The sequence below is a fragment of the Arvicanthis niloticus genome, chromosome 6 (assembly GCF_011762505.2).
Source record: "Arvicanthis niloticus isolate mArvNil1 chromosome 6, mArvNil1.pat.X, whole genome shotgun sequence".
In the NCBI taxonomy this organism is placed as follows: domain Eukaryota; kingdom Metazoa; phylum Chordata; class Mammalia; order Rodentia; family Muridae; genus Arvicanthis; species Arvicanthis niloticus.
The window spans coordinates 31,651,732-31,671,760 of NC_047663.1; the positions used below are offsets into that span (position 1 = coordinate 31,651,732).

The 20,029-nt window shown below is 41.0% G+C and overlaps 1 protein-coding gene across 6 annotated transcripts in view; it reads left to right on the forward strand.

Annotated features, from left to right (window-relative positions):
* Stxbp4 (syntaxin binding protein 4) overlaps positions 1-20,029 on the forward strand; it is a 155,870-nt gene that overhangs the window by 129,749 nt on the left and 6,092 nt on the right. For all 6 annotated transcript variants that reach the window (XM_034507119.2, XM_076936025.1, XM_076936029.1 and 3 more), the window contains one exon: positions 5,585-5,642. In XM_034507119.2, the coding sequence (XP_034363010.1) occupies positions 5,585-5,642 (58 nt within the window). The remainder of the gene's footprint in view (positions 1-5,584; positions 5,643-20,029) is intronic.

Below are 20,029 nucleotides of genomic sequence, written 5' to 3' on the forward strand. Positions count from 1 at the left end.
TCCCGTTTATTCTTCAGTCTCTCTTCCTAGTCCAAGTCCCAAGTCTTGAGTTCCTAGTTCCTAGTTCCTAGTTCCTAATTGTACTCAATGAAGTGTCTGATTCTCTGTTACTTCAAATTGTTCTGTGTTGTACTGTCCTAATTGTTCTGAACTCTCCTGTCTGCCTCTCGCCTTTTATATGTCTCACTTCTAAGCCGTGCTTTTAGGTCACGCCTTTAAGTCATGCCCTTAGGTCTTGTCTCTAAATCTGATCTCTAAGTCACACCTTTAAGTCACACACCTTTAATCTCACACACCTTTAATCTCACACACCCAAGGAATCTAAACCAAGATTATCAGAGTGTGCTCAGCTGTTGTAGGCTATTGTAATACAAGTCACATGTCAGGGTATATGGATCAAGATGGCTGCAAAGCTGATAGCCACTTTCTGCTAAAAGTCAGCTCCCAACAGAAAGAGAATGACACTTCAGTGAGTGTCAACATCAGGGCACACATGCTGACTGCATCATTTACTAGCAACATGACAGTGAAGCGGAAACTGTGATTTCCTACACTGAGGAAAGGATTATGGGGAAAGTATGACTTCCTTTTAATAAAACTCCCCCCCCCCCGTTGGTATTTAAGGTTTTCCTGTGTTGGATGTCTGCGTGACATCAAAAGAATCATGGGCAATAAAGAAGCTCTTGGTTTTGTTGCTATTAATAATAATGGCCTCCTTTTGCATATAATTATATCATTATATATTAACTAATAAAAGTCTCGTGATAACGCCACAAGCTAGCAGGATAGCGATGCTCATTACTCAGAGAAATGAGAAATCTGAGGCCTCGCCTCACAGTTATTACTGGGTTATTCCACTTAGAGTCAAGAACACTGCATACGGATCTAGATTTTCTGATTCAAAATCAATTGTAAATTCCTCATATGGGATGGATGTCGTAATCTTCAGTGAAGCCTTGTCCACCAAATTCAGATCTCTCCTTCTCTCCTTCCCTCCCTCTCCCCTCCCTCTTCCTTCTCTTTCCTTCCTGTGATGTTCCATGCTACAGGCTGAGTCTCTCTGGGCTTTTGACGATACTAGAGCCCTCCAAATGGATCTGGCTGTGCTGAGGTGTGTGTGAGACACCCTGAGTGTATAGTCTTTGTCAGATTTATGTATAGAATTTCAGTGTCCACTTCCCTCTGTTCCAGCAAGTGCCCTTCCCCTCCGGCTCCTTCACTTTTACCGTCCAGTTCATTTCAGTCAGTGGCTTGTGCACAGTCCTCACAGAGACCATCCCTGGCACTGTGAATGATGGAAGCAAGACTATGCCCTCACTCAGACCTCACTTCTGTCCAGCTTACTACCAGATCATCTCACCCAGACTGGCTACTATTCTGCCTCCCAATTCCTTTGTCTTCTCTCCCCATTTAAAGGCCACGGTCCATTATACCAGTCTTTCTCACAATCCTCTAAGCTCATAGCTTTCTGTACACCACACCATTTAACAGGATTCCAAGCCTCAGATGAAATCGCCTACCTTCTGCATGCTATATACAATCAGATAGGAGCACTGCTGTATTCTGAATGCAGGCCCTTATACCCACGGGCAGATGTAGCTCTGGCTCCATAGGCTGTAGCTCTTCATCTAGGGCTAGGCCTTGTAAATTTCCCCCATCCACACTGCTCTGCATATCTCAAAAAAAAAAAAAAAAAAAAAAAAAAAAAAAAAAAAAAAGATGGTTTTGGGGTTTTGTTGTTTAACTTATGTGGGCTTTTCCTGTTTATAATGGGGCCAGAATTCTCTTGCAGTGTCTTCATCCTCCATGGGAGCAAACCTTATTAAGAAGCTGCCAGTTCAAGGTTATTCTCTGTACATAGGTGAGGTTGTGATACCCTGTCTCGAAAGGAATCATGGAAAAGAGAATGAAGGAGCAGAATGAGAAGAGGAGGAGAGGAGGAGAAGAGGAGAGGAGAGGAGAGGAGAGGAGAGGAGAGGAGAGGAGAGGAGAGGAGAGGAGAGGAGAGGAGAGGAGAGGAGAGGAGAGGAGAGGACACAAAGTCCAGTCCTGGCAGTCCTGCTGCAGCCTGCAAATGATGTTTCTAGCAGAATCTTGTTTTCACTTGTACTTGTTCCCTCAGTTCTCAAAATGCCAGCCAGCCAGCATGCCAAGGCCTCATGGCTGTGTGCCAGCTACCTGGAGTGTTCTCCCATAGTCCAAGCCTGTGCTGCTGCAGCCTCTTGACCCTGCTGACCTTTTCTCACTGGTTTGCACTCCATCTCTGTCCTGGAGCTTGGTCTGTCTGTGCGGAGTTCCTCGCTCACACCATCCTTCAGTTTCTATACTACCTGAACTCAAGGCTGTTATATGTTTATTTATCATTGAGGGGAGGGTGTGTTTTATAGAGTTTTTGATATGTGAGCATTTTTGTTTATACCTGAGACAGGTGTCCTATAGGTTGACTTCAGACTCCCTCTACAGCCATACATGACCTTGAACTCCTGTTTCTCCTGTCTCTGTCTCTCCGGTGATGAGGCACTAGCTCACTCAGACCGTATTTGTACAGTACCGGGGCTCAGAGCCAGGGTTTGGTACGTGCTAGGCACACAGTCTCCTGGCCAAGCTACATCCTCATCCTTATTTTTAAAGCTGTGAGCTCAAGGTCCATGTTTATTTGTTGATCATTAGATATTGAACACCAGAGCAAAATTATGAGCACACAATAATCAATAAATATTTAATAAATTACCACTTGCGCTAAACATAACAAAGAGAATCCGTGGCAATGGATAAAATGGGGAACCAAAGGAGATGGTTCTGTAGGGAAACATGCTAAGTTGCATTCACATATGTTGAGGTGTAGCTGGCAGCCAGGATTCTAAGTTCAGTAATTCAAGATTTTCACTTTGGCAAGATAGTCATGAGGATTTTGGAGTCTTCACCATGAAGTTTTTTATTAGAAACAGGCAGCCTCTGGTGGGAAGTGTTTTCAAGAGCTCACAGTCAAACACTTCCAGTCAGAGACAGCTGCAGGTGCTTAGTATTGTCAACAACAGGTTAAAAAAAAAAAAATGAAAGGGGAAAAGGAGAAGTATCCTGTACTTACAAGTACATTACGGTTTTGTACCAAGTATTTCCTTCTTTGTAACAATAATGATTATTTCAAAGTATTTATGTTTTGTTATGGTTATTTCCAAGTCATTATTGTGAAGAGAGAAAATCGTTACCGTTGGAAAACTGAGTATGTCATGGTCACATGTTCTTGTGAGTACCAGAAGAACTCTGTTATGTGAAGTAGGCTATTTGTATGTCTCTCTTTAAATTAGACAGTTATTATGTTTTTATTACTGAGATATCACAGAGAAATTAATTAGTAGTCTCCAGTTCTGTTTATAGATGATAAGTGCATGAAAGATAAGAAACTTTGATCTTCTAAAAAAAAAAAAAGAGGCATTTATGGTTTTTAGGGCACAGAAATGATCGTTTTTACTTTTAGTTTTGTTGTTTGACAATTTCATTCACGTATATAATGAATTCTGTTTTCTCCTTCATCCCCACTGACTTCTGTTTCTCTCTTATCCTTACCAATATCCCTCTCCCTATTGCCTACTTGTCCCCGTCTTAAAATCATGATTTGGGGGTTGATTTTGTGACTCATTTTCTCTAACTAGGGTTATTTGTGTGGCCACTGAATTAAAATTATCCACTGGCACCGTATAAGGTCACGAGTAGGTATACTATTATTAGAGTGTATCTTTTTCTTCTACTATTTCTATTTCTTCTGTATTTCTTTCTATTGAAGAATGCCTGTGACTCGCAGAAACTGGGAACAGAAAGGATTGTGCCAGTCAGACAAGCCATCTAGCAAACAAAGGCCTTAGTCACGTTGCAACCCTTTTCTGCTTTTCCAGTCTTTACCATTTTACTCAAAAACTAATCCGAGTATTTCTGTCATATAAACAGGGTCCTTACAGACTGTCATCAGAGTCTTCCTTGCAGGTCAAGGGGCTCATCGCTGTTAGATGAAACTATCTATTTAAAAGAAAAGATGGAGAAAGTATAAAAACAGGGAAGGAATCAGCCCAGTCTTGTAGAGCAGTGGCCTTGTATCGTAGTTGAGCAGTAGATATGAAAGAATGCGTGCAAGACGTCACTTCGGGAGTTTTGCTTATACTGAGTTCTCAGAAGCGTTGATTCCCACTGAATTAGGAGTAGGAACATGCATTTATGAAGAGAGGGTAGAAACTCCAAGACAGCCTTGCTCATATATGGAAGAGATAGTTAGAACATTTTGGCCCACAGTCTTAGACTGGAATCAATATAAAGTAAAATCTTTTGTTTGTTTTTCTTAACCACATAAAAAAAAAAGAATACTAGCATCTTCTCTGAGAGATGAAGTTTTTAAGAATTGAATGGAAGTGGAGTAAAAGTTCATTTTATCCATGTTGTTACACTCTTCCCACACGGTTTCTCTCCTCCCCCTTGCTGGCATTGGGAAAAGTGAAAGTTGAGTATTTGTTGTTAAGGCCCAGTTACATTCCAAAACCTGTCTCAATGTTTCAATGTATCTTACACCTATCAAAAGAGCTTCCATAACCAGTGTCACCAGAGCTTATAGGAAAACGCAGTTAAAATCTTTAGCTTCCCCAGTGATAGAGCAGAAGAGGTAGAAACCATTGCATTCTAGAGAGATGCAACATAAAATTGGGATTTAAAAAAATGTTGCAGCCTAGACTGCCAACATTCCCCCTTCCACCCAGTCAGGAGACAGGCAAGAGGAACTCAAGTTTAAGGCCAGTCTAGGCTACACAATTAGTCCAAGTCTAACTTGTGCAATCTAGTGCAACTCACTAGATAAGAGGGGGAGATTGGGTAGGGAGAGAGGGGTGCTTTGTCTGTTCTGATGAGAACAGAACTCTGTACAGAATATGCCCCCATGCTGCCTGCTTACTTCATTCCATATCTCTTTTTAGCTAACTGTTCTCAATCCCATTACAGAAATGGAAGCTAAGTTTAGCAAATTGTTTGGCCTTTTCTGTTTAGTGCACAAAATTCTTAATTAACAAAGTAAAATGCCACCATCCATTGTAAATCACTTTGCTAAACTTTCAAACTTAATAAGGAATCTTGTCTTGTCCAAAAACTCCTCTCCAAGCCCCGCTGATCTGGCACTCGTGTCTAATTCCCTGTGGAGCTGAGGGAAAGAATGCAAAGGGAGCCAATTAAAGGAACTGTGAGCCAGAAGAGACAAGCAGAGGCCATCTTGTCCATCCTTCTGCCTCCGGGCAAAAACCAGCCACTGCAAACACAAATTTCTGCATGAATCCTGCTGACAAAAACGTTCACCACATGTAAATGATAAGTCATAATCCAGTTATTGCAACTAAAGCAGATTGTTAACTGTTCAAGACTCTATTTATTGCGTTGTAAAGATGCTGAGTGCCAGAGCTTATCTGAATTGTCTTAATTCCCCCTTTCGAGAAAATAATTTTGTGCGAGAAATGCACTCCAGTAATTGTCAACATGAGGGAGGTTTGTGTCCAGAAAATAAAGTTATCTTCATCATCTTATTAAATGTATTTTTGGTTTCCTTTCACTCTAGGCTTACCTTATGGGTGGGAGGAAGCTTACACAGCAGATGGAATCAAGTACTTCATCAAGTAAGTACAAGCATCTCAACCAAGTAAGCAATTTTGCTCACATCTGGAGAGAACCTGGAAGTTGCAGAATAATCAGCAAAACCAAGAAACCCTCTTGGAGGTTACAAAAATTAGAAACAAGAAATGAAGCCTCGCCGTCTTCATTGCATGTGATTTAGATGCTGATATCAGATGTCACTGGAGTGGGGGGAAGGAGACCCCCTAGGAACAACTTCTAGGGAAATAGCCAAAAAACTGGAACAGAATCAATCATGGTCTCAACAGGATGATATCATTGCCAGTCTTGAAAAATCAATATCTAATTTTAAAAATCCATTTGTCACATCCTAAAACAGAAATAACAACAATCATTACCTTTAAATGTTGTGCAGAACACACAGATCATCCATTCTATAAACAATCGTGGATCATTTCTGTTTGCCTGAAGTATTCCTGCACAGTGAAATGTATAGACAGTATGCCTGATATCCTGGAACTTACATGGCCATAAAAAATGGCAGTCAGTAAATAACCAAGATATTAATAGGACACCGTGAACAGCCCTGACCCTAGTGTGCTAACAGCAACCTTTAGGATACATGTACCATCCTAACATTTTCCGTAATTTGTAGAGGAAGAAAATCAGAGGCTTGAGTTGCTGCCAGGAAGTCCCCAGCTGCTGTTACCAAGCCAGAATCAGAAGCTAAGCCTTCTGGCCCAACAACCTTTTCTATTGCACTGGAGCTCTGGTTCTCAACCTTCCTCATGCTGTGACCCTGTAATACAGTGCCTCATAGCATGATGTCTCTCAACCATAAAATTATTTATGTTACTATCTTATAACTATAATTTTGCTAGTGTTATGAACCAGAATGTAAATATTTGATATGCAGGATATCTGATGTTTGACATCAGAGGGGTCCCGACCCACAGACTGAAGACCCCTGTACTAGATTTTCACTAATAGAGACCTTGAAAGCCTGGGCAGGAGAAGGCTCTATTGTGCTGGGCTGGACAGTTTTTCCCTGCGTACAGTGGGCTGTCACATTTCTACCATGTTCTGAATAAGTCCTTCCATGTCACAGTTGGTGACATGAGAGTGGCATGAAGAGATCAACCTCCTCCCTGGGATCCCTAGAAAATCTCCTGTACATCCTTTTGGCAAATGCTGCTAAAGAAATACTCTTGCTATCCTTTCAAATGTAGATATGCAGATTATGCTTTCCCAAACCATGTGCCTCTACATGGGTTCCTATACCTCTTTTAACTCCAGTTGTAGAGATACTGATGTTAAGTACCCCCCATGCACCCTGAATTCCGGAAGTGACAGATAACTACTTACCATTAGTTTTCATTATGGAAAGATACCATGTCAAGGAAGTACAAAGTCTGCAAGATCATCACCTTACAAAGATCACAAATTCAAAACTTCCTATTTGTAAAGATTTAAGGAAGAATCCTAGAGACTCCTGGCAGTTTGCATGGTTTTTTTTTTTTTTTTTTTTTTTTTTTTTTTTTTTTTTTTTTTTTTCCTATTCTGTTTGGTGGGTGATAAAGCAGAGATGCAGTTTATAGCATGAAGTCGAGAGAAGTCTTGGAATCCCATGTGTAGATCACACTCAACAGCCAACTGCTCACTTCCAGAAACGTTCCCCTTCCTGGAGACAAACCTCCTCCCTGATGCACTGCATTGATCATGTCTGGTTTCTGGGAGAGTTTACACCCAATGCTGTAGAGATATTAGAAAAGGGCAACACCATTATCTAATTTGTATCCAGCCTCAGCTGGTACTCGCTGGCCAAGAGCACACTAAGTGTGCTCTTCCCATTCTCTGTGTCATTTCAGCCTCTTAATAATGTGGCAACTAATACAGCAAGGTTTCATGTTGATGACATCATGTCATCATAACGTGGTATTGATGACGAGCTGCATCTCACCCTCAACCATGCCTCCTGAAAGGTCCCCCAAGGAAAGTCATGATTGAAAGAAGGAAGATTGGCATTCATTAATGACTGAGATTCTGCATTCAGACGCCTTTAAGAAATGTTCAAGACTGCACCCTGTAGAGTTCTTTTACCAAGCTGAGGAGTCTGTCAGTGTGTCCTACCTCACAGCTGAATGGCAGGGCCTAATTAATGTTCTGTGGGAAAAGGCTACTGAGGACAGAGTTGCCCATATCATAGGGAGAAACAGACCCAAATATGGCCACCCAGAGAAATAATCTGTCCAGCTGCCTGGTCTCCAGCTGTGTGAACCACGGGCCCTAAGAAGAAATGGCTTTTAGGCTGGACCTCTACTACAATGAGTGGAGCATAAGGAGAGGAGTGGAGCATATGGAAAAGAGAAAGCCAGCAAGCTCTGTCCACTCCAAGGTCTAACTCAGTTCCTCTGGAAGGAATCAAAAGAGTAGACATTTACCCAGCTTCTTTGGCTCCACTCAGAAAACATAGGCCAAAGTCTTTTTATCATTTATTTTCATTAACCTTATTCATGATGTAGGAGGAAAAGGAGAGAGAGAGAGAGAGAGAGAGCAGACTTTTCACTGTCACGCTACTGTGTCAAAGAGGCTAAACTAAACTCAGCAAGGTCACCCCAAATCAAACTGCAGAGCCCAGATAGAAACACACACACACACACACACACACACACACACACACACACGCACACACGCACGCACTCACTCACGCACGCACGCACGCACCTTGTATCCCTCTGCCTTCCTGATTTTAAGGTCATCTGTTAGCACATGCCAAAAAGGACATTTTAAACAGATGTTGTAGAATGTTATACTCTGTCTATTTTAAAATAGCAGAACTTGCTTCTAAGAACAAGAAGTTATCTTCTATAGATTAGAAGGTCAAAGAGTAAAAATAAGAAAATCTAACACTAATCTAGTCCCTGCCTCTTTGAAGAGTGGAATGCTTGCCATGAGTTAGGTCTTTCTTTTTGGGAGCTTAACCCTGTCAAGCAACAAGATGGGTTTTAGTCTTCCCATGGTACATGTGTTATTTTTTTCATGTGTTATGTCGCTACCTTCTTGTAGGGAGCCTATTGACTGAGCACCCGTTATTAGGCATCTGCAGTGGATTTTTCAGGGGTTATTAGGCTCCTCACTATAGCAGACTCAGTTGCATCTCTAGCTAACCTGGATCTGCCCATCCATGTCTTCACCCCATTCTTTTGCTTCTATACAGAAGCTACATTTTTCCCAGGGGATTTTTTGTTTGATGAGGATTGTAACCGCAGAAGTGCAGGCTGATTTGGATTGCTCATCAATAGACTGTAACTGTGGGTCTACAGGGATGCGCATGTGAGTCAAGGACACCCTTCTGGTGGTGCAGGTGGCTCCAGCTGTGTAAGAAGGCCTTCTGGTTTTAGGAAACAGAGACTGATATTTAGACCTGGAGAAACCTGGATCTCCACAGAATAGCTCCTTAACATGTGCATGCTTTAATTTCTACTTAATTAAGTTCTTGCCCCCCCAAAAAAAATCTTTGAACAAAACTTAGCCTCTTTACCCGCCCTCCCTCTCTGACATCTTGATGGGGGTTTCTGCATGGTTCTTAGCCGTATTTACTGATGTTCCCAGATGAGCAAAGCATACACAAGCCTACTTATATCATTTTCAGAAATATTGTTATTGATTTTTTTTTTTCATTCTTATTCCACCCTGGTCAAAATTTTGATCCTGGGAAGCATATGTTAATCTTTTGAGGGAGGAGTGGTTCATTTAAAGGTAGCTACTTTTTAGGCAAGAAATAGCTTCACTTAAAAATAAAGACTAAAATTATTCTCCCAAAGACTCTGGGGAAGACGATGGTCTGCGTGCATATGATCTCCTGACAGAAATTGGCACCTGTCACTGTCATCCCCGAAATGGAACTGCTACATCTGACGGAAGCCAAGCCTCTGGCAAGGGAATGACTGTGAGAGATGCCTTGAGCATGCCCAGGCACTTACAGTCCTTGAGGACTTCTGTCCATCCACAGGACTGTAATAACACCTCCATTGAATACTGTGGCATCTACTTAAGTTCTGACGAAGAGAAGCTATTCACCCACCCATGTAAACATCACCAGAACCCGTGTTTCATACAACTAACAGACATGTCCTTCCTTGCGTATGTACATGTGCATGTAGGCATACTCACTTGCCATAAATAAGTATGTAAATCTACACATACATATTTGTATAGAAAATAATACTGCATTCTGGGAAAGATTTTTCTACTTTCTAGTAAGAAAGTTCTAGCATCCTTAAACTTAATAAAATGACCAACACCTTAAGTATGCTATAAGATGTAAGATATAAGATCTGGATGGATGGCCATTTTCCACCTAAGTTCTTTTTTGTTTTATTTGGTGTTTGTTTTATTTTATCATGTAAAATAGGGTGGGGCATATGCATACTGAAGTGCATGTGTGGAAACTGGAGGAAAACTTTTCCAGGAGTTATCTCATTCCAGTTGTTTTGAGGCAGCTGATTTTATTTCTGCAGCTGTGCTTAGCAAACTTCCAGATTCTCCTGTCTCTTCCTCCCATCTCACCGTAGGAGTACTGGGGTTACGGGTGTGAGCCACCACAACTGGCTCTTATGCATGGGTTCCAGAGATTGAACTCAGACCATGCGGCTTGTTCTAGGGCACTTTTATCTGAACTTTATCCAGTGAACCATCTCCCAGGCCCTCTACCCAGCTTCTTTTCATCCTCTTGAAGTCATATACTATGAAATCTTTATTGAATTTTTTGTTATGATTCTAATTTAAAACTACAAATATTTTTGGTATATGTTATATAATATGACAAAATTACTACGAGTTCTGCAACTGAATCTGTCATAAATTGGACGTAACTGCCAATTGATTTTATTTCATTGTTTATCTTTATATTGGAAGATTTGGATTCACCATGATTAATGATCATTAACTCTGTATTTCTGCATTTTAAATTTTCTTCAAAATTTGAAGCTTAAAATAATGTATATTTATTTTCTCAACCAGTTCAGATTCCCAGCAGGACAAGAGTGCCATCTGTATTATCCTGGGTCTTGCCCTCACCTCGTTCTCCCTCTGCTCCCTCTCTTTCTCTCTGTCTGGATTGCTCATGGACTTGTCAAACTATCTGTTAAAGGGGCTAAGAAATGAAGCATAGCTTAGCAGACTCCCCAGAATACTTGCACCAGACACACTCACGAAACTGTTGGCAGGATGCTCCAGTTCCTCACCATGTCTCATGCCTTAGGGATATAAGGATATCTATCCTCAAAATAACAACTGCTTTGCCCCAGAGCAAGAGATGAGAGACTTCCAGACAGATGCTGAAGGATGCCCCTATAACCAATCTCAGAAGTGCATGTTCTGCCACCACATAAGCCACAGGTCACAAGGATTGACCTGGTGCCTATAAGAGGCAGTGACCTAGGAGTGTGGATTCCAGAAATCAGGGATCACTGATTTTGGTTGGTAGAGGATGCCAACCAAAAGGCACATTAAAATATGGTATATATGTATCTAATATATGTGCATAAGTAATATGGAAATCTTAATATCAGATACTTGCTTTCATTACCAAAATACACTCCTAGCAGCATGTACTTTTACCCACTGAGCAATCTTGCTGGCCTTTATAGAATTTAAAAGAATAGGAAATACAAAATGAATAATTAGAAGTTCTGGAGTCTTAAATCACAACTTTCTTCTACAAACAGATGCTACCTGAAGTGACAGTAATACAAGTAGAAACCAAGGCGCTGGTCGGAGGGAGGAGAGAGGAAGTGTGGGCTCTGGTTGGAAATACAAAACTACTCTTTTCTGCTTGGTAAATCCTTGGCAAATTATTTCAGCTGCACTTGAGACATTGTCAAGAACTGCCCCACCCGAAGACCACGTGAGGTGGTCTGTTTGCTTCGTTAGTCATGTAGTTGCCAATGACAGACTAGTGTAACCTGTGCCCCATTTGATGAGAGGTCAGGACAGGTTTTATGCCCCTGACTTCAGGTTCAATGAGAATGTGTTGAGGCTCCTCGGGGACTTCTGTGTGTATAAGAATGGAAACTTACAGGAAGAGCCCACAGAAACATAAAGGGGAAATAAGGGGTCTTCTCAGATGGCTCTATAAAAGCACTTGTGGGGCCTGCAGTGGGTCTGCACAGGTAAGGAGTTCTTCCACCTAAGCTGAGCTGTCCAGCAATATCTTAATCCAAAGCTGAAGTTCAGGGCCAAACTCTCTCTGTGGTAACTGGTTAGAAGTAGTCATTACCTGGCACAGAGCAGGGCATGCATGGGGACTAAAGTGCAAATGAATGTATACAGTTGGCAAGTTGGAGAAGCCATTGAAGGGAGAAAGACGGTGTCTGATAGGCATGGATTGTAATGTTGATGTCACCACATTTGAGGGTGACCTGGTAGGTCATTTCAATCCCTCGATAATTCTGATTCCTACCTGAAAACATGGAGAGTCTGAGAATCAGATACACTCTGGATTGTGACGCTCCGAGGAAAGTTCCTGGCAGCCGGTGAGCGCCGAGCAGACGTCTCTTTCTCGGGCCTCCTTCTCTCTACCACCGTTTGCCAGTGAAAGTTTTAAATAACAACATTTGTGCAGCTGCAAATAGAAGCTGGTAGCCAAAACCTGCATCCATACAGCTCTCTGGCCAGTCAGCAGCCCTGTGCTGGGAGCAGAAAAGCTGCATTGACCACAAGCCCGAGACAGCTTGCCCAGGATCGTCTATAAATATCTACAAAGAGGTGTAGGAATATGAAGTGCTGGAGAAGAAATTGTCATTTAAGTGAAAGGCCAACCAGCTGGCTTGGGTTACTCAGGATGGCAAACCCCCTGAAATGAATAAAACGTCTCGCTCCAGACACCGAGCGTGGAGCTCTGCACCCGCTTAGCCAAAGACAGGTACAGCTTTGCCTGAAGCGTATTTTCCAGTCCACAGTGGGGTATTAAAAGCCCATTTCCTGAGAGCACATGACTTTTTATGTTTATAGGTATTTTTAGCAAGTACTGAATTTTTTCATCAAATCTTTCGCTGCTAGCTTTGGTTTCTGTATTAGTCTGCTAGTGCTACTGTAAGGAAATGCCACAGACTAAGGAGCTTAAAGAGTAGAGATATTTCTCAGAACCCTGAGAGCCAAAGTCTAAACTTTAGACTCTGAAGTCTGAGCGGGACTGGTTTCTGATGAGGCAGCTGCTACCCCTCTCACCCGGTCCTTCCGTGAACCCCTCCGCCCTCCCCCGTGTCTATGTCTGTGGGCTGTGTGTGTGTGTGTGTGTGTGTGTGTGTGTGTGGAGAGAGAGAGAGAGAGAGAGAGAGAGAGAGAGAGAGAGAGAGAGAGAGAGAGGAGAGCACTCTTGATTCTTCCTTTTATCACAAGGACAAAGAGGTCCCTTCAGGCCAATATGACCTCATCTAATCCTTATTAGCTTGCCCTGCACAGTCTCCAAAAGCAGGGTTTTTGGTGAGTTTACTAGGGCATGGCACTGTCCCTAAGTCACTTTTCCCTTAACTTTCTCCTTTCCTTCTCCGTTTCTCATGACAGCAGGCAAGCACTCTGTACAGAATTACATCTCCAGCTTCTTTTCCCTTTTAGTTTGACACAAGGTCTCACTATGTTGCTCAGGCTGATAGGCTCTGTGTGTAAGCCCCAGCCCTGGTTCTGTGAAACACTGGACAGAGCACTTTAACCCTCTCTGCCTCAACTTTGTCAACTATGAAATAAGAGAACAAAATAGTGTTTTAGAGTTTTTTTTTAATGAGAAAGTAAATAGGGAACAGTATTAAGTAATGTTGCAGACTAGAAATTGCTTGTCTGATAGAAATATCCAGCTGCCTCAGACCAGACCATCTGTTTGTCGGTTTGCTTTGTGAGATGAGGTCCCTGTGTAGCCTAGGCTGGCCTCGAACTCACAACCCTCCTGTCTCAACCTCCCACTGCTGGGATGGCAGGGATGCACCACCACACCAACTGGAAGTCTGCATCAAATCTGTGATCTCATAGCAAGGGGGCTGCAGTGCTCTCCCTGGATCACAGCTGCATTTCATTGAGGAGTGTCAGCATTTATCTCCAAGAAAATCTCCCATCTGGCAGTGGGAGCCTTTGGAGTCCAGAAACATGGATTGGGCTCATTTGATCATTTCATAGGCTGAGAAATCCTTGTCTGGTGTAAAGTCGTAGGCAGGATCGTACATCTTCACTGTTATCTTTGGTAACATATGGAACATTTTGTACTCTAGTTGTTAATATAAGATTTATTTTTAACTAAGGATTGTATTCCTTTACAATGAACAATTAAATCTTAAGGCCTGGGATTCTGGTAACTTTACTTAGACTGTTGTCTATTTAGAAAATAAACTCAACCCCAAATTGTTTCAATTATTATACAGCTTTATTGCTCACCCCAAATGAATAAATAGATCTTGCAAGTCAATTGGAGTGAGACTCTTGGTAAGGGGAGATAGCTGATGGTGCTAATTACTTGTGATGCTGGTGCTATTTGGATGACTCTAATTTCCATAATAATACTCAATTTCTATAAACACATATAAACCACTTAGGGGAAATCCACATCATTATCACACTTGGGAATTACCTGATCTTATAAATAGGCTAGTGTACCAGTCAAGAATTTATCCTCGGTGCTATGACTGCAGTGGTTCTCACAGGGATTTGTAGTGATGCATGCCTCAAGCACACATTGACGCCATACACGGTGTGTGACAGAGCCTTGTTACTGCTGAGGAAGCACACAGCCTATGACCAGGCTTCACACAAGCCTTTTCTCAGTTGCACATATGACACTTCTCATGAATTTCATAGGAAAAGGATTTTTAAAAGGCATAATAGCTTTACATATATAATCTATGATCACTGAGTTAATCCTCTAATTAATTTCATTTTGCAAAGCTGAAGAGCCCTTTTCTGGAGGTCACTTAATTCATCCCAGAGCCTCTTCACATATTGCTATGGAAACCAGCCTGGATAATAGATGGATTGAGCATAATGGGGAAATTCTCAGAAGTCATTAGTTGGATCTAGGTGCTGGTTCTGCCATGTGCCAGTCCTATGACGTGGAGTAAACTATGCCATTTTCTCAGCATTGTTTCCTCCTATCAGTGACCCTACTGGTCACACTTGCAAAGATGGCATCATCAAAAACAGCCAGGATTGGAGGCTCATGGGAGAAGCACAGAGGTCCTTTATGCCCTGTGCTTGCTAAGTCTATGGATTTTTTTTTTTATTAGTATGATTGAAAGTGTGTTGCAATCTGATGCAGCTTCAGAACATATACTTCCTGACCTTAGCGGTAGTCACCTTCAGAATTTCTTGCAGCTTTGTGTCTTTACAAATCCCTTTCTCCTGTAGCACATACCTACTTAAGCTTTTATGAGTTCTTTTATTTTAAATTGCTTGTGGGGTCTGTGTGTGTGTGTGTGTGTGTGTGTGTGTGTGTGTGTGTGTGTGTCTATGTGTGTGTGTATCTATGTGTGTGTGTCCGTCTGTCTCTGTCTTTTTCTTACCTCCATATATGTCTGTATACCACATTCATTCCTAGTACCCTTAGAGACCGTAAGAAAGTGTCATATCACATGGTACTGGAGTTACTGATGGTTATGAACTACCATGTGGGTGCTGGGAACTGAACCCAGATCCTCTGCAAGAACAGCAAGTGCTCTTAGTCATTGAGCCATCTCCAGCACCTTTATATTTTTGTTGTGATCAATGTAATCTCAGTAGGGAAAAATGATGTTAGAATCAATATAAAATTAGTTGCAATTGAGTTGAGTAGTTTGGGTGGGTTTTTTGAAGTTTCAAACTTGGAGGTTATGGAAAACTTTAAGATGTTTATTATATGTATTACAAAAGAAATCAAGTCCAGACCCATATAACTTGTTTTGTAATACTGTTTAAAAAGAGCATTGAAATTTGATTACTGGTATATTTCAAGTAGCATGAAATATATTTCTAATTTACTGATTTTAAAGTATAAAATGTATATATGTATATACTAGCTTCCTCTCCAGATACTCTCTTCCTGCTTGGCACTGATTAAAACTAACATATACTGCAACAGATCTGCTTTCAGTGGCTTGACAGGCACAAGGTCCTGCAGGATCCCTGGCTGCCTAGTGTATGGCTTATCTTCTGAGTGCCTTTTGAGACCCAGACCCCTTCTGTCTGGCTCTGCTATTTCTAAGGTTGTGAGTTGTCTGCAGTCAGTGAGTGGTTGTAGAATGAGAGCAAAGGAGACATTTCAGCTTCTTAAAGTCCCCTTTACCCCAGCTATCACAGGAGACACAGCAAGTCTGCCCCTTCACATTGGGCTCAGAGAATGAATGATGCAAGTGGGGGTTGGGGACACAGTCTCTGCTGGGGCACCTGGCTCGCTCCCATAACAACTCTGCAGTGTGGGATGGAAAACATGGCAGTCCAACAAGGGTTATGTGACAAAGGACAGATGTGCCAACTGCACAAGTCTATATAATTGTTTGTTAATGTCTGGCAGTTCCATACATAGGTGTCAGTGTTCGTAGGTCATATTTTTGGCTTTATTATATGAAGGTTTTCTCTTATTGTGATGATGAACATAGATCACTGTTAAAGTTATGAAGGGCTATAATATAATGTGTTATAATAGAACATATTATTGTTTCTTTCTATAAAAAATTATGTAAACTTCAGAACTCCTGAGATTTTTCTTTTTCTTTTTTTCATCTTCATTTCTATACAGTAAACAACATGAATCTGGATAGGTTATCTGAAAAAAATTAGTGACCACGAAAACAAATACTTTTATTCAGAATTTTCTGTCAGTATCTTTTACTAGTCTAATGACAGCAATTTTTTCAATATTACACATACAGGCACACACACACACACAGAATCAGAATGTGTTCTTTCAAAAACATATGTGTGTATAGATTCTTGTAAACAATTTTATGGCCAAGACCTAAAGATGTTTTCATTAATTGAATCTTGATATTTGATATCTGTTATACATTTCATAGAAAGTGTCATAAACAATAAAAATCAAATTCTAATTTGTTACCTTTAAAACAAACATTTTTAAAGTACAAATCTTTTGCCATCATTAATTCTTGTATTTTGTAGCCACCTAAATATTTCTCCAGTGCTTCAATATTACTGAGTCCTAAAACAAAATATATTAAGACGCCTTTGCCTATTTTTACTTTCTGATTATATATAATATCAAAATAATAATTAAATGTTACTTATCTAACTATTCCCTTTAAATTACATTGGAAATGTATTACTTTTGATTCATTATCCTGCAACTTTGTCTTAGGCATGATAAAATAATCCAGGCAAGTCTTCCTAAACTCACAGTGATGTAAGAGCATCTGCAGTGGAGAGTGATCAGGAGGATGCAGTGATGTAAGAGCATCTACAGTGGAGAGTGATCAGGAGGATGCAGTGATATAAGAGCATCTACAGTGGAGAGTGAACAGGAGGATGCAGTGGTGTAAGAGCATCTACAGTGGAGAGTGAACAGGAGGATGCAGTGATGTAAGAGCATCTGCAGTGGAGAATGAACAGGAGGATGCAGTGATGTAAGAGCATCTGCAGTGGAGAGTGAACAGGAGGATGCAGTGATGTAAGAGCATCTGCAGTGGAGAGTGAACAGGAGGATGCAGTGATGTAAGAGCATCTGCAGTGGAGAGTGAACAGGAAGATGCAGTGATGTTAGAGCATCTGCAGTGGAGAGTGAACAGGAGGATATAGTGATGATGTAAGAGCATCTATGATGGAGAGTCAACAGGGGGATGCAGTGATGTAAGAGCATCTGTGATGGAGAGTGATCAGGAGGATGCAGTGATGTAAGAGCATCTGTGATGGAGAGTGATCAGGAGGATGCAGTGATGTAAGATCTGCAGTGGAGAGTGAACAGGAGGATGCAGTGACAGAAGAGCATCTGTGATAGAGAGTGAACAGGAGGGTGCAGTGACAGAAGAGCATCTGTGATAGAGAGTGAACAGGAGGATGTCTTTCACCATCACAGTTAAAACGAAATTTCTGTAAAGCTATTGTACTTTTTGTGCTTAAGTCACTTTTTGTTAGGGACTGTCCTTAATTTTTATTTTGAAATAAGTTAATTTGCTTTTCTTTTTGAAAGAACACATTTTGATCCTCTAGCTAAGAAGTAAGAAACATAAGGAGGGTAATTATAATGAGATTTAAATAATTCATTTATCATATCCTTGCCAATAAAATAAAGCATGTTCTCTTGGATTTTTTTTTTTTAGGTAAACTCCACAGTATGTCTTAATTTACTAATATTATTTTTAAAAACAGACAGCATTGGCAACTTACTGCTTGATAGTTACTGATCTCTAACAACAGATCTCTCAACCATTTAGAAACAAATAGTATTAGCCTTTCAGATGACCGCTTGACTCCCCAGGTCAGGTCAGGTCAGATGCAGCGTCTCTGCAGAAACATTTGCCAGGGGCACTGTGTGTTCAGATGAGGATGATTTATTTTTCACAGTCAGGTCCATTCATTTACCAGCCTCTAAATTTTTCATTCGAAACTGCAACATCTCCCTTTATGAACCATGAGGTCCTTATTAATTAAACAGAGTAGTCAGCTGGATTGATTTATTCTCGATCCTCAGCTGAATAACCAAGCACACAAACCAGGGAGGGAATATTTCTAATACTAGAATGTTCTCCAAGCCAGTAAATCTAGGATTATCTCATCATACTGATTATGTCAGAGAGCATCAGCCACAGTGCTCAGTTAGACATAAAATTGAATGGTAGACTCCAGACTGGCTCCACTGCAGCACAACAGGCAGAATTCCAAGGTGTTCTTGTACTGATCAAAAAGCCCTAATTATCAATAAAACATTTCTTAAATGTTTACGAGTTGCCTGGGTAGGCTTCTGGAGTTCTGTGACATTGATCCAAGGTGTTTTGTGTTGTTGTTGTTGTTGTTGTTGTTGTGTTGTTATTGCTGCTGCAGCTGTTATTTTCAAAGATCCAGTTGTAGATAGATGGTTAAGCACCAAAAAGCATTTCTTTGTTGCCTAGGTTTTACTTTTGTAGTAAATAGTTACTGGGATTTCATGTTTAAAATTTAGAGGGATGTTCAGGTAGAGTTTTAATTATTTCTGTGTGTATATTTCTTTACTAAGAAAATCAAGCTACTATCTTGGGCTCTTTTCTGTACAGAAAAGTATACTGAAAATATTAGATTAGTTAAACATGGCATGACCTTGGAGTGAGGTCACATTATGTCAAGAAAATGTCTTGATGAAGGTTATTAACAGAGACAGATTTCGGGTAGCACTTTCTAATATAGGTGGTAGAGTCAGTGACTGTATATTTCTTAGATACCCTGCTTTGGATTCCTCTGAGTTACCAATTCACCAGTGTCTATGTGGTTACACAGTTAATATTTCAAGAATGAGAATATCACTTGCAAAACTTGGTTTTCGTGCCTCCTACTCTCCTTATCCAGGTAACATTTTAAGGGAAGCAGTCTTTAAAATAATTTAGATTATCCTCTCTTAGCTGCCCTATACATTGTAACCGTGCTGGTAAACATAGGATCTCTGCAGACTGAGACTGTCAAATCCACTGAAGAGTGACATCTAGTACATTCCTTTTCATGTACTCTGCAGAATGGTGGCTGTCCATTTCACCTTGCAGTGCTGTTCCAGCCCTCAGGGCTACATTCCTTAACTTTCCTTTAAAAGCACTTTCAGTTTAGGCCACCAAAAAAAAGTTCTTGAAATGAAATGAACCTACTTAAAGTTGATGCCCTAGTAAGTTTAGGCATCATAAGAAATCCCTTTTTTAACCATTTTTTAAAAAGAGTAGTAATATGGATTACTGCTGAGAGAATAATGATAACTTTTTAGTGCTTTATTCTTTGTTTGATAATCACATACATGATAAAATCCACTCCCCACTTCCTCCCTTCCCACCCCTCCCTTACATATCCACATAACTCTTCTCTCCTGATGTCATGTGCTCCTTTTTTAAGCCCTCTGAGGCCACTCAGAACTATCTGTATGTGTATGTCTGGCAATCCACAGGAGCATGGGTAGCTGCTCGGGGGCCAAATCCCTGAAGAAAACTGACTTGGCCCTCCATTACAACCATCAGTTGCCGCTAGTGCCTCAGCTAGATAAGGACTGTGTGCACCTTTCCCCCACAGGCAGGGATTTCGTCTGGCTTGCTCTTGTGCAGGTCCTATGCATACCATCACAGCTGCTGTGAGTTCCTATGTGCGACAGCCCTGATATGTCCAGCAAATATTTTTCCACTACAGATATCCACTACCTCAGACTCCTTCTGGCCACTCTCTCTCAATAATCCCTGAGCTTTGTAGGGTCAGGGTGACATCCCATTTAGAGCTGAGCACGCCACCATTGTGT